This window comes from Centruroides sculpturatus, unplaced genomic scaffold, assembly GCF_000671375.1.
Source record: "Centruroides sculpturatus isolate CEXI.00-Female unplaced genomic scaffold, Cexi_2.0 scaffold91, whole genome shotgun sequence".
NCBI lineage: Eukaryota > Metazoa > Arthropoda > Arachnida > Scorpiones > Buthidae > Centruroides > Centruroides sculpturatus.
Window position 1 is genome coordinate 688,406 of NW_019384299.1, and position 16,352 is coordinate 704,757.

Sequence of the window (16,352 nt, forward strand, 5' to 3'; positions counted from 1 at the left end):
ACAAATGCCAACATTTTTTTTTTTTATATCAAATACAGTAAAAGACTACGGTGAGAACGACCCAATCTGTTCTTCACAAGTGACAAATGACCAGAAAAAAAATGGCGAACAAATACTGAATATAAAACTACAAACCGAAAAAAACGTATTTAGAATATTCAATTTACTATTTAAAGTATTTTTCTATAAACTGTTGATAATAATAATGTAAAAAAGTTTTTAAATATCTAATTGAAATTGGACTCCACCACCAGAGGGCTAAGCATTAGAGAGCAAAAGATTCGACCACCAGAGGGCTAATGTGCTGAAGATGGATAATTATTGAATTTTTGCGTGATGACGATCACATATGAAATTTTAATTAACGTTAACGGATACGTCGATAATAAAAGAGAGTTTAAAAATTATTTTTATCAATATTTTCCAGCAAAAATTCGAGAATTTATTTATTTAATAAAGTAACATTATAAAGAACCAATTAGAAAGTATGAATTTGAATTTTGTAATTGGCCCTCTAGTGACCGAATCAAAGTTTATTTAAGAATTATGTTTTATACGAAATATTTTTACTTAAAAAATAAAAATGCAATAATTTATATTTATGAAAAGCATCAGTTCGTAAACACTTTTCCATTTTTTACGATCGAAAGATTTCTCTCTCGTAAAGCGAACATACAAAATGCCATTTTAAGAGCTTTTAAAGGTAACACTTACCTAAATTTAGAGCCGTTTGCCCGTTTTTATCTACAGCCTCCAGATGCGCTCCTCGAGCGAGTAGCCGTTCCGTCAACTGCTCATCGCCATCGTAAGTAGCCATGTGTAACAATGTCCTTTGGTTGGCATCAGTTTGGTTAACAGCTCCTCCAGATTCTAAAAGAGCCTCCAGTGGATCTTCGGTAACTCTACTGGTATCTTCTATTTCTTGTTCCGCTACCAGAGGGACTTGTGCCCCAGCATCGGCGAGCAGTTTAACAATGCGTTGTTCTCTAAGCGTTTTGCTACCCAAGAATATGTTATCCGTACTCGCCCCCGAAATCACCAACCATAGAGGAAGATGAAAAGGTTGCAGATTCGATCCCAATGGGACTTTACTCAGATGTAAAACGAAATCGTGAACTTGATCCGAATCCAATGTGGATGCTTTTAAAGTGTACCACATAGCTAACATACCGTGCCCATCGCCGGCATGACACAAGTACTTCAGGGTGCAGTGTTTGACGTCGAGTAACCATTCGGCGAAACTGTGATGAAAAAGAATTTTGGTCCCGTTTCGACCATCGATGAGAACTTTCGAAAGGAGCGACAGACGTTTTTGAAACTCTTCCCACGTCAAATTGGTGGATTTTGTCCATACCGATTGATACAACTGCTCTACAGTAAGAGGTTTCCGAGCCGCTAAGATAACGTTAAGAAGAGGTTGAACCTTGGAAAACTGTTTCCGAACAAACAACCGTTGGCATAACCATAAATATAATCCATTTAACGTACCCGGAATTTCACGAATCTCTCTCAACATGATAAAATTTTCCGCAACTCCATCTAAAACCTTTTCTAGATATAAGAAACAACCATTGCTCTTGATGTGTAGTTGATTGAGCATCTCGGCAGTTTCCTTACTAAGATGCTGCCTCAACGCCTCTTCTTGGTCCAACCTACTAAGAATATATTGCTGGACGTCACGGACAACGTGAGACTTTCGAAGATCATCTAAACTGATTTTCCGAAATCCGGTAAACATCCGAGTGACCGACTTGCTCTGTTTCCTGGCAGAACAGATTAACAAAAGCCATTGGGGGAACAGGTGATGATGGTTTGCCAACAGTTCAGCAATGGTTCTACTTGTAGTGGATTTGTCTCCAGCGACTTGAATATAAGATTCGTCGATGGAATCCACTAAGATGAAGCACGTCTGACTCGGAGGATCTATCTCTAATAAAGGAAACAACAGACATTTTCTAAACGCCTCATCGGGATTTTTCTCGCATTCTTCGAGTTCTAAAGCGGATTGCACTTCTTCATCTTTTATTCTTTCGATATATTTAGAAACAAGTTCCGATTTCGATACCTGATCCACTAGATTTCGGATGAAGTTGGACAGAGATAGTGTGTCAATGTCGTGAGCTTGACAGAAATGATAAGCGAGTAGCCTTTTGCTTAGCGCTATCTGTTTCCCATGATGCACTGTCGGTGAGACGATCTCGCAGCATAGAGCACTCTTGCCACAACCTGGTCCACCCATAATCAAGGCTCCACAGGTTTTGGAAGAGGGCCTGTTCTCTAAACAATGGACTATCTTGACGAAAGCCCATTCTCGACAGTAGAAACGTTTGCCCTGGAGGAGAGATTGGGTCATACTGTTCGTCAGCGCTTCCGCCCCTTCAACTCTGCTTGGTTACAGCGCTGCATTCTGTGGGAGGAAAATTCTAATTAAACATATATATTTATATATACACAAACAAACGAAGCTAAATTTTACATTAATATATTATGAAATAAATACTGATTTTTAAATTTTAAACCCGAAAGAAAGGATTGTTATTGCCACTTTAAGTACTTAAAAATTAAATTTATGCACATTTAAAGCGTAATTAACCAAAATAATTACGCGATGCAACGCGACGCGACGTCAAGCGCGCAAAGCAATCGGTTCGCGACAGTAGATACCCTTATTCAGAATATAACTTTTTTAAAATATTTTATTTAAATTTGAAATTAAAAAAAACCAATAATATTCTTCATAAAGTTTTTCTTTATATATTAAAAAAAAATTTCTAATATTTGTGAAAAGTGTTTACAAAATGATTTAATGTTAAAGTACTGGAAAAACGTTAAACTTCTAAAATTAATGTATTTAACGCAATAAAAAAAAACGCTTTAAATATAGAAAAATGTTTTAAATTTAGAAAAAAAAACTTCAAAAAGTTACAAAAAAAATATTAAAAAATGATGGTCAGAGTGATCTAATTAAAGTAAAAATTCAACAGAGACTTGTCACTTACTCGTTGATTCACTTTACCTTCTATCGATTACCTTTATACAGAGCCATACATTGTTTACAAAACGTAATAACACGAAATAAACTATAAGGATAGAACATATCGATTTTCTAATTTGAGAAGTAAAAAAAAAAGAAAAAAGAAAGAAATTTGGGCAGAAAATTCATTAAACTAGTGTAACCAAAAACAAAAAAACTTTCATTCCCTTTGTAATTCATCGATTTTACGATCGACCTAGCACATTTTCATGTTCCTGCACTTTAAAAACTACCTTGTTAGAGCGCGTAAATTTTATGTAGCCGCCATATTGGTTAACGTCGCGAAAAACGCGTGCCGCTACGTACTTGTCGCGTTACGTCACGTATATATTACGTAGCCTAAATTATTTAAACGAGTAGTTTTAAGCTTTAATTTTTTTCTCTTTTAATGTATTTTTAATAGATATTTTAAAAGATAAATTAATTATCGATAGCATGCGATGCGACGCGATATGTCGCGCGGCGATCCGTCATACGCAGTTAAGGGGGAAAAAATGGCACAAGGTTTTGTTCTTAAAATACGAGAAAGTAATTTTGTTCAAAGTTAATTTGTACAAGATTACTTTCTCGTATCTCGAACCAATCTTCTACTTCAGATTTCATTCCATTTGGGGAAGGAAAAACCGAGTTATTATTAATTTTCTGTCCACAAAATCATTTCAGGAAAATCGTTAAAGTATCCATTCCTTATCCAAGTAGTTACATAACAAGGATTTCTTATAAAAAAATCATTTTTCTCTCAAATTTTCCACGTGTTTACGACAGAAGTATGTCATGTCCACTTCCATAGATATATTATTATATATGATTAATTTCTTTTAAAGGAAAAATTGTCTCGTATCGCTATCGCCTGTGTCGTACAGAACAATTCAAATTTACTATTTTATTCAAGTAAAAATTATGCCATTTTCTCTATATTTTGTATAATTTAAGTGGATTAAAACGGTTAATTTTCTTGATTTTTTGCTGTTCGTTTGACAGCTAAAATAAGCGCAATACCTCAATTCTGACGTCATGTTTTAAAAAGTTTACGTCACTAAAGAGATGATATGACGTCAGAGCGAAAAGGTCAAAGGTAAATTTTACGATTCTCAACCAAATTGAATATCTTTTTAATTTTTTTTTTTTCTTTTTCCTCTCCCTTCTCTTAAATTATATCAATTTTTTTGAAGTTTTTAAATTTAATTTTGAGAATATTTTATAAGTTATATAGGAATATAGCCTATATATAACCTATATATTTTTTCGATATATATAAAATACGCAGTTACAAGACTATAACTCAGAAAATTAATTTCAAAGTTAGCAAAAGTTATAGCTTCTCCCTCACCTTCTACAAATAACTCAAAGGATATTTATAACACTCGTAAAGTAAAGGAAGGAAGAAAAAAACCCATGTTAATTCTATTTATATGACCTGTCATGACACTAAATTTCATAATTACTTCGTTTTAAAAATACAAATTTGTTATTTTAATTATCTGAACGTGTCATTTTCTAACTCTTGTAACTCGACGCGTCGTGTATCGCATCGCTACCACGCGTCGGCGCTCGCGCCGAAGCGTGATTTCAAATTAACCAAGAAATTAAATTATGTTTATATATTATTTTAATAACATATAATTTCTATATTTTTAATAATTTAATTGAATCAAAAATAATGAATTTTCATACATTTTGTTTTAAAAAGCGGATATAAAGTATCGATTTGCCATTCTAATAAACGAAATATAGGCTAAGTAAACATAAACAGACATACAGACGAATAATTATAAATTACGCACGCTATTTTTCTATTAAATAAGAAATACAAACGTTATTCATATAATAGAAACAAATGTAATCAATTATATAAAACTTTTATTGAGTCATTTACTTAGCGCGACGCGATGCGAAGCGAAGAAACGCGCACAAACTGTATATTATATTATACAAAATAAAATTTAATTCAAATTAAATAAATACATATTTAACACTCATCTAATAAAACTGTATATATTTTAAAAGTTATAAAAATCATTAGATTGTTAATAATAAGAGCGACATATCAGCGCGAAGAGATGCGACGCAACGCGCACAGGCTACCGTATATTAAATATCCCATAAGACGTTATTTACATTAAATTCTCAAAGATAAATCAATACCCAAGCGAGAAAACTATCGCCATATTTTATTTTATAAAAGTTCCTTAAGGAGATCAAATATACACTCGAAATAGGAACTCAAAGACACGCGACGCGAAGCGAAGCGTCGGCGCACGCCGAATAAAGAAAAGAGGTATTTCTGCATTATAAACTACCATCGAATGATTAAAAAGTGAGATATTAATTAAAGAATAATTTAACTTTTCATTTAAATTAAACAAAAACATCGAAATTAAGCGATATATTTAAGATTTCTGTACATAAATACTACGCTAGTTTCGTCAGCCATCTTCCGCTACTTTAATATTTATATAATTATAGAACATACATCAGAATGAAGTATTTATAAATTAAATTGTTTAATTACTCGTGTTACGAAGCTAAATGCCATAGAATCGCGACGTTACGTTAGCGTTTATTGATTTTAATTAACATTTAATCCGCTTTTGGAGTAGGTCAACACTGTTTAAAATTTCCTCAATTAAATACAGATAATGACGCTTTATTAATTGTAATTTTCGGAAGGGAGCGTGCATTTTCGTAGGAGTATTTACCAAGTTTGTTCGTGTCTAGAGCTTTTCCTCCAGCGGAACAAACACTGAAGTGCTGTTTCAGCATCTTCATCTCGTCACTCTTGTGACGTATCCCAATTAGAGAGTTGGAAGTTGACGTAATTGGAGCGAGTGCCAAGTCTAAAGAAGTGCAGAAAAATCAACCCCTCTCCCCCTTAAGAGTGGAGCATTGTCAAAAAAAAAGTAGTTATTATTGCTTTTAATTTCGATTGGGAAGAGAATGAGAGTAGTTATATTGATGTTCTCGATCTATAATCTTCCATCTTTCCCAATTCCTGTTGCTCCTTAAGGAGCAATCTATGAGAATTCTTTAATTACTTTTTTTAGTTTGAGTTCACTATAAAGAACAACAAGAACTTAGGAAAAGATTTGAGTTTTAATTGATCCTTCCCTACTCTTAGTGCTCCTTAAAGTAAGATTGCTTTAAGTATCAGCTTCTTATTGTTTTTGTTCGATTTTTGTAAGAAAGTAAGAAATCCTTTCATATTTTTATTATTTTTTCCTATAAGGAATGGACGAGATTGCCTTAACACCCCTTTCCTACTATTGCTGCTCCTCAAGGAAAGTAAGATTCTTGTACGTACGTAAGGACCAATTCCTCGCTGCTTTTCTGTTTTATTTTAATAAGAAACAGCAAGCAAATAAAGGAAATAAGTCGTCAAATAGTCTTCCTTTCTTCTCCACTCTTGCTGCTCCTTACGGTAAAGTGAGAAATTCTATATTACTCTTTTATAAAGAAAACAGATGAGCTTAAAGTCTTCCCTGCTTTCTCTACTCCTTTAAGGGAGACGAAGTACGATTCCAGTCTACAAGGATCAGTTCCTTACTGCTTCTTTTTTTTTTTGTTTGATTTTTATATAAAACGGCAAGAGCAAATAAAGAGAAATAAGGAATTCTTCTACATTTACTCTTCTATAAAGAAAATAAATATACTCAAGTATTAAGTAACATTTCCTTTCACTACTCTTACTCCCATTTAAAGAAAGTAATGTTCTTATCTATGGGATCAACGGATACTAATTCCTTAATGCCTTTTCCCCCTTGATTTTTTATAAGGAACAGAAAGAGCAAATAGGAAAATCAAAGAATTCTACCATATTTGCCCTTTCAAACTTTAATACTTTCCTTTCCTTCCCTGATCTATATGCTCCTTAATAAGACAGGAAGGTCTTTTTTTTATGAGGATTGCCTTACTGTTTTTATTTGATTTTTATAACGTACAGCAAGAACAAGTAAGGAAATTTTTTTCCTTAATTACTCCTCTATACAGAAAATAAACGCGTCTAATCTTCTTAATCCCAATTCAATTACAAATTTAGCAATTACGTAAACTTATACCATAAAATAAACTATACACGTCACCCATTAAGTTAGCCAACAGAAGGATGAAAAACCAGAGCGAAAATGCGATTTTAAAGCTGGCTATTGGACGGCGAGATGACGTCACTGGCATCAGTACCCGATCCTGCATTACACGGCGACGTGTTAGTTCTCGTATATAACGCCATAAACGCGAGAATGGTACACGAAACTAAAACCTTTTATAATTTACAGTGACGTATATGTAGCAGAATGGTTGGTTTATCGAATCATTTATGTGCCATTAACCCACTGATTAATAGGATAAGTTCGGCAATATTCAACGTCATAGACAATATTTACATAAATTACGTCACATAGTTCGTTTACATCGATTTTTTTTTTTCAAATTTTACTTTGTATGTTTTTTTTTCAAATTTTCAGGTGTACTAAAATATTCTTTAGGCAATTTTTATTGGTTCTACAGGTAGAGAAATGCAGTAGATACATTCTACCTGAAACTAAGCGTATCGATTTCTGCAGCAGATCGATGTCAACGGTGCAAAGTAGGTCATGCGTCAGTTTTCACAACACCCTGTACACGCGACTAGGCTTTCTACAATCTTCACTTGCCAACAATCTTCTTTCTTAATTATTCCCAACACGTTCCTATTGTTTTAAGCATTAAGAATCTTTAAAGTTTGCTAAAAAGTACCATGAAAATCCGAAAGGAAATTTCTTAAGAGTATCAGAAGATAATGGAAGGATTGAAGATCCTTGAAGATAATTATTGCTAACACGTTTTCGTTTTTGTTAAAATCATTCAAAATCCTTAAAATTTTTTCGAAAAAATTTCATATAAAATTTAGAAGAAAATAATGGACAAATTCAAGATCCATGAAGATTTCAGATAATAACATGGAACAATGAAAATCGGCATTGAAGATTAGAGATTAATTGGCGAATTCCATGGTTAGTAGAAAAACCCATGAAGTATTGGGAGTTGTAGAAGTAATTGGCCGAAAACCCTATAGAAAACCAGAGCTAATTAACAAAAACCCACATATAATTAGCAGAAAATTTGCAATTAATACAAAACCTCATTCAATTAACAAAGACCACTACAGAAAGTTCAGTGTGGACGAAAGAAAATTGCATGTAATAAGGAAAGAAATTCATAAAATCTCTTAAAATATTATCTAAAAATTAAACTGAACGTGAAACATTCATACAGATCATTGTATTTTGATTCCTTTTACCAAAGATTGGTTCGTAATAAATGTAATAGACAGCAACAGCAAAGTGTGCCACGTACCAAGTTTGATTCAGACATCAAGTGTACCACCTCTTCAGAATTATTAGAAATAGAAGGCAGAATGATAACCGTAGCGTGACACGAGAAACCATTAAAGAAGAACGTAACATCTCGTTGCTCTATATTTGAAATTTCTCACGCTTATTTAGTGGTATGTAATCCGTATTCGGTTGAAACAATGACGTGGCACGCCAAGATAACCATTCGCCAAGCATGTTTCTATCGATTCTTTACAGTTACAACCAACACAAAATCATTAATGACGTATAATAATCCACGATCCGTATAAAATAAATGATTCTATCATGATTTTCTCTCATTTTCTAAGAATTTTTATGGGTTTTTCTGTGCACAAAAACCAAAATTAATCTAAGGATTGATTGATAAACTTTGTATTGCGTTGTCTGTTAAAAATTATATGAATTTTTAGATTTATTTCAAAACTTAACTTGGTTTAATGCGTATTAAAAGGTTTTCAATAATTATCTAATAATTTTATAAGAGTTTTCGTGGATTTATTGCAATTTTTTTATCATGGATTTATGTGTTTTCAAGTTTTCTATGGATTATTTATTAGTTTTAAGCCAGTTTTAATGAATTTCTTTCAAAGCTTTTGTACGTTGTTCTGTAATTTATGGTTTTTATTGGTTCTGTAAATTTGTATGTTAATTTTTTATTTGTTTTGCACTGTTGTATGCAGATTTTTTTTATTGGTTCTGCAGTTTTGTACGTTGCTTCTGCCATTTAGCAGAAAGATCTTCAATAATGTAGAGAAGGGAGGCATTCTATAAGTATTTCTCTGATAAGTCCTCGTGTCTTTACGTGTTTTTTCGCCAATTTTATACTATTTTTCCTATATTCTATTAAATTAATGATACATAATTTTTCCAAAAAAGATGAAACGTGAGATAAACATTTTGCTCTTATCGGGAGGTACGAACGCGGTGTACGGCAGGAGACAAAGATAATGCCATCGTTTATTAAAAACAGCGCGAGCTGGACGTTGACACAATCATTTGGCAGAGTGCCAAAAAGCCAAAGAAGTGAACCGTGCGAACTCGTCAATGAAAGTAGCGACTCCGGTGTCAGAACAATGTAGCCTCTGTTGCCTCTCGGTTCGCGGGTCAAAGGTCAAAGATCGCCAGATCTTTGTAAACTTGTTTGCACAGCGGCCATGGTTTTTTTTTCGAATCGATGAAAATTTCTGAATGCCCCTAGAGAATGTAATGTTACGTAAGTGTTCATTATAAAACAAGAGGGTCAAATATATACCAATCGATTCTCGTTACGCATTGTTATCGATTTAAGTAATTTAGTTACGCATCCGTTATTCTGGGGATAACTTAATAAATGTCTCTACACCTTTTTTTTTTTTCTTCTTCTTCTTCTTCTTTAAATCACTAGTTTTTAGGGGGGAGCGGAAAAATTCAAATGTGATAAATCTTTAACTACGGTAATGATGTCAATAATCACATTATTACTTCGATTTTCTCGAATTAAATTTAATTATAATTTGTCTTAATATATTGTAAATATTTGCATTAATGCCTACTAATTTTAAAGAAACGGAAATTGAGTTTTTCAATACGGTGTTGTCTAGATTTATGTTTTGTTGGCATAGCAACAGTTAGATTACAGTTGAGGAAATCGAAGCCTTCAGGCCACATGCGGCCTTTTGTGACTAAAATGTAACATGATATAATATTTTTTTAAAAATATAAGCTTTTAGGCACCTGTTTTCTTCATTTTTCAAATTAATTACTTGAAAGTAGTTCAAGAGCAAGTGACTTTTTTTTTCAGTGTTCTGCCTCATTAATTATTATAATATGCCCTTGCATATACTTATGTATACACCTGTGCAACCTGCATTTATGTATACATAAATGTGTAGGTTGCTCACAAGTTTGTAACCTGCACTTATACTAAATGTATGTACTTACACAACTTGAACTTATATAAATGTAGTCTATAGCTTACAGTTATGAAACCTTCAATGGCCTCAGCAGATCCCTCTAAAATGGGATTCTGGTTAAGATATTCCCTTCATTTGAGTTAGATAATTTTCATAATTTAGTCTATTAGCATATCACAAAGAAACTAGAAGCTAACTATCTATTTGTGGATCTCTCTTACATTTATTAATGCAATATTTCAATATTATGGATTATTTTAGAAACTAAATATCAATTAAATTTTATTGTAATTATTAATATTTTTATTTTGTGAATGTTTTCTGTTGAATAACTCATATAGAAAGATGGAAATTTAAAGAAAACAGTGTAAGTGCTTAAAAAATTATATTAAAACTTTGATTAAAATGAAAAAAATTTCTAACAAGCATGTATTTTTAAATGTTTCAACTTTCTTTTCCCAAATATTTTATTTAAATATCCAAATTATGCTAAAAATTTAAGTGGATTCAAGCTAATAGCATAAATCCAATGAATGAAAATGGCATAATATACCACATATAAACCTAAAACAATATAAATATATGATAAAATATAGCATTAACATCATCATATATTATAAATATAGTGCATTAAAATATGATAATCACTATCAAAATATAACAACTAATATTTATATTTAAAATATAGTAATATAGTAAATATAGCAACATCAAAATGGCAAGAACAGCAAATTTATACTGAATTTCTTTAATTTTTTTTGCATTTTTTCAACAGAGACAAGCTTGAACAGAGATGAAATGTTCACCAAATTTGGTTTTTCTTTAAATTACAGAATAAAAAATTTCATATATTCAATTTTAAATTAGTATTTTATGCTATTGACATCAAGTGTACCACCTCTTCAGAATTATTAGAAATAGAAGGCAGAATGATAACCGTAGCGTGACACGNCTTATTTTTTTTTAAATTTTATATAACAATGTTTACTGTAATTTTTCTCCCTATTATTGAGATAAATGTGATTTTTTTGTATGTTGTGTTACTGAATATAAATGAAGTTGATGTTAAATAAAAGATTTTTTTAATGTTTCTTACTGAAATTGTCGTGATAAATTTATACAGAGTGGTCTAAATGTTAGTTAACCACCGTATAGATTAATTTTTCTGTCTTTTTCAAATGCTATATTGCTTAGAATGATTTAACAAATTCAGTTTGTGATTGACAAGTGCGTTTAAAACATTGAAAAAAAATAACGTGGTTAACTGTCTTTTGGGCCGCCATATATTTACATTAAAACATGATCATCATCAGCATGAAGAACTGTCAAATTTCATAGCAACAAGTCATAAATTTTGGATGACGCTTTCAATTTTATTTCTATATTTTCAATGTTTTATGTAGATTTCAATGTTAGGTAGAGTTCAAATTTATCGAAATTCTAGAAAATATATCCTTTGATTAGCTGCGATAACTTTCAAATGCTGTTAAATAGAAGATTACTTTTAAAAAAACTGCTTCTGAAACATAGGTGGGTCTCTGCAGATATTTTAAAATTAAAATCGAAAATATTCTAAAAAACTACAGCGAAGATTGGTTAAAAAACTAGAATGGGCGGAGTTACTCTCCGCCCATTCTAGTTTTTTAACCAATCTTCGTTGTAGTTTTTTAGAATATTTTCAGTTTTAATTCTTTTTAAATGTGCAGAGAACTTCTAATGTTTATTAGAATGATTTTTCATTACTGTAAATTTAATTTAAAATTTTTGTTTATACTTAGAAAAAAAATAATAATAATAAATAAATAAAAAAGCTGAATCGACTTTGTAACATGTTAACATTATAATAAAAGATAAAATTTGAATTATCTCACTGCTCTATTTTTATCTCGAATTAATTTCGTTTAAGTAAACATTATGAGTAAATTACATTAGATAATAGTCATAACAGCGTAGAAATAAAAATAATTATATCATTTATGAACTTTTCAATAAATTATCTCGTTTTTAAACGCTGAAACATTGTGTTAGATAATTATGTTACGAGCTCGTTACTTTTGACATTATTATATGTAATTTATTAATAATAAAAGTATTATAAGCTGTATAAATTATATATTATTACTTGATTTTTTTAATAAAAATTCATGAGTATATATAAAAAATTCATATATATAGGCCTATATATATATACAGAGAGAGAGAGAGTATGGCCCATAAGTTCGTTAACTATGTTGGTTTCAAGCAATTATGCAATTATGCAAAAGTTTTAATTAATAAAAGAGCAACCTAATGTTTACAACGGTTAACTAACTTTTGTGCCCCTATAGAAAATATGTAAATCTTGTATTGCAGATATATTAAACCTAGAATTGTGTAATACATGTTGTTAAAAAGTATATATATATATATGTATATGCCATAAAAAACGTTATTCGATGTCAAATTTTCTATTTCTTCCCCCCTCTTAAAAGATATTTCAACGAAATTTTAATGGTACCGCACGTAAATACTTTATAGCAAACTTTTGAGTCACGATTTATGTACCTCATATATACATAAATGTAGACATAAATAGTAAAAAGCATCCCTCTTTTAATATAGAGGTGAGGACAATAAAATATAGAACACCTTTCTCCGTCCAAAATCAATAGCAACACTTCAAAGATTTACAGAAAATATATCTTAATAAACGCGATCGATAATCTCACAACCTCTTGATTTGGACAAATGATGGAAGGATCTGGTGTTTGCAACCCTCACATAAAAATCGTCCACCCTCTTTTAAAACCAAACACATATTCAACTTAAAGATATACACAGAGCGATAGTTTAGTGAATGGTGTTTGACCATAGAAATAAAAAAAAATGTCTATACGTATACTGCTGTACTTTTAGATCGTTGTACATGCTTCTGTCAATAGTAAAATATATTGAATATGCTTAGGATGGGGTTAAAATGGATATTTCGTAGTACTGTTGGCAAGCTGCCAACCCGATCCAAAAAGTCAACCCTACAACGTCTTAAGGACATCGGCGCTAGACTTAGCTAAAATAATACGTTTATACGGGAATTTACTGTGATTAAGTATAACAAACAAGAATTATGCAAAATAGTTCCTGTGAAAATTGATAGTTCTTTGAGAAATATGTAAGATAATAAGCTTAAATGTTTACACGAAAATTATTAAAGGCGATTGGTTGAATAGTAAATTTTGAATTTTCATTAACCAATTGACGTTAAGATAAACTTTTTTTAAAAAATTAATTTTTGTAGCTTGTAGATAATCTCGTCGATAATCTGTATAGGTAGTTAGACACTGACAGGGCTAACGCCGCTGCCGTAGATCTGAGGCCAAGACTGGAAGAGGCCCGACCAAAGTTAAGTATAGATAGAAAATCAATTCATATAATTTAAATTGCATAGAGAAAGAGAGAGAGAAACATAAACAGAGTGCATTATGTCAGAAGAATTAGAAGGGCATAGGAGGCCCTAGTTCCAAAAATCATAGTCGTTTTCCACAGTCCTGGGCACAACCGGATTTGAACATAAGCTAACCAACCTACAGCTTAGGGCCTCGCGTCGAGTCTATAGATTGGGGCCTCACATTTTTACATTATTTTGCCAAAGGGAAGAGTTTATTATATTTTACCACCTAGACTGTAAGTCTAGTCCTGCCTCTACACAGATTTAGATGTAGTAAAAAGTATTATAAGTTGATAAAAAAAAATTTCACGCGATTTTGAGCAATATTTCTAAAGAATATCACTTAAAATTATGTAAATTAGCGGTGAAAACGAAGTACGAAACCTCAAATGACTTCTTTGACGTAACGTCTCGTCACGAACGTGAAAGACTTTTCACTTTTTAAGTTTATTCTTGCATCAATTACTTTGAAGGCGAGCGAAGTGAGAGAGAGTTGACATTCTTATGAATGCTTACCTTATCTCCCTTTTGCTGCTCGATAATGCTATCTTCGCAGGAGTTTAACTGTCCGTTCGCTGATTTATTGCTTTGTTAAATGCGAAATAAAGCGAAGAAGGGAATTTGTCAAACTAAATGTTGAAAGAAATTATTATACGATAAGAAGTAAAATACAAGAGACACGCATGCCATGAATAATTCTAAACCCAAATTTCTAACCAGAAAAAGAGGATTATCTTATTCCAGACTTTACTTTTAAGCTTATCTTTTGCTTTCCTGATAAACAGATTATTTTTTTTTTAGGAAAAAAAAAACTAAAATGGGATTATGATAATCCATCTTGTGATATTCATCTTTGACGTGATACTCAACATCTTCACTATCAATTGCTGAGAAAAAAAAAGAAAAAATTGTTTGTGATGATTACGACGTTGTTGAACTTCACTCCACCTGAAAAAACTCTGTGATAAATTAATTTCTAGAAGCTTACGATGAATAAAAATGTGTTTATGCCCTACCGAACACTTTTAAGCAGATTACTGAGTAGGGTCCTACGCTATAAGACTACATCTTAAGGCTTTCATGAAGAAGAACCCTTTGTATATTGTAACTTATAGCCATCCGCCCATAAATCAAAACATTTCAAAGTTTCTTGCAAGTATAACTGAAAAATCTTTTTACATATAAATAAGTGCAACAATTTTAATATTTGCTCAGTAAAACTTAATGAGATTGTTGCCCTTGATGTAGCCTATATCGATGGCAGCAATATGCAGATTATTCCCATCAAGGGCACAAACACGTGCTACTAATCACTTCCGTCTTCTCTTAAAATCATTTAGGAATTCAAATTGAAAATTGGTGAAGGATGTCTCAGAAAGGAAGATTCATCCTCATTGTTAATGATAATTTAAAAACTTTGGCACAAAGTATCATCCATTCCATCAATCTACCCTTTTAATCCAACACAATTGAATCTTTCTACACAGCATTTTATTATTTCTGATTACTAACAGAGTTATTTCAATGAAGATTTTAGAAGAACCTGAAGCAAGTTTATCCTTCATCTCTGAAAGATGACCTCTCATTGGAAAAGACAAGGTTAAGAAAGAACAATTTGGAGTGTACTGTCTTGTGTACTCGATATTCTGTGTCCGTAGTTATCACATCACAAAGGAGAATTCTTACAGTCGAGGTCAATAATTTGATTTTTTCAATTCATCAAAAATATTATTTGGACAAACTTAATTGATGTACACTGACAGTGATCATTCCTTAACACATTATGGAACCGATATTGTCGTTGTATTATTAATATTTATGCAATAAGTAAAGATCGAATTGAAAAATTACTAAGAAAACCTCACGAAGTAGGTCTCATCTTCATAATCTCTACAGGGAAAATAGTAACAGGGGTGAAAGTTCACCGAGAATACAGCATCAATTAGAACTGACAGACGAGATGCTTCGATTGATTCGATGAACTGTATTGTTCCAATTCATTCTCTTATCCTTATTTAATTATTTTAATTCGTGAAATTGTGTCCTATTTCGTGACGATTTCTTTCCATCTCATCTAACAATCTGTATATAAATTTTAGAGCATAAATATTAATTAATTAAGGGTTATATGCCCCACTTACGCAGGAGGCATTGCTGTATTTGTGAAGGGTTAAACACCCGACATTAATATTTAAAAAAAAATTAATTTACGTGATTCTATGAACAGTTTTAATTATATTTTATCAAGATATTACTTCCTTTATAGTTATTATACTACAAATCACGCAATATCCTGTACAAGACCTATCCACTTTAATACACGAGAACGTACAAAAACAATTGTTTTTATTCAATAAAAACAACCTTTATTCGAGAATTATTTATTAATATAATTATTCTATAGATAAATTTACACATTTAACGGATTTTTTTTTTGAAAATGGAACACCTCTAAAGCTTAGAAATGCCAACAACAATGGAAGAAACTAGCATTTACAAAGGACATTTTATCTAATATAATCTCTTTAAAAAAATTTTTTTAGAGATAAATATAAAAATAAACTTTATTAAATTCCTTAGATAAAAATTTGCGAATAATTTTATCATCGTTAAGTAACGGTAAACAAGGAATTTGATGGAGTAAACAATGA

General features: G+C 31.4%; 1 protein-coding gene across 1 annotated transcript in view; it reads right to left on the reverse strand.

Annotated features, from left to right (window-relative positions):
- The window catches only part of LOC111633620 (ankyrin repeat domain-containing protein 50-like), a 43,861-nt gene that overhangs the window by 20,868 nt on the left and 6,641 nt on the right, over nucleotides 1-16,352 (reverse strand). Inside the window, exon 2 of the mRNA XM_023378258.1 lies at nucleotides 715-2,407. Within this exon, the coding sequence (XP_023234026.1) occupies nucleotides 715-2,353 (1,639 nt within the window). The 5' untranslated portion in view covers nucleotides 2,354-2,407. The remainder of the gene's footprint in view (nucleotides 1-714; nucleotides 2,408-16,352) is intronic.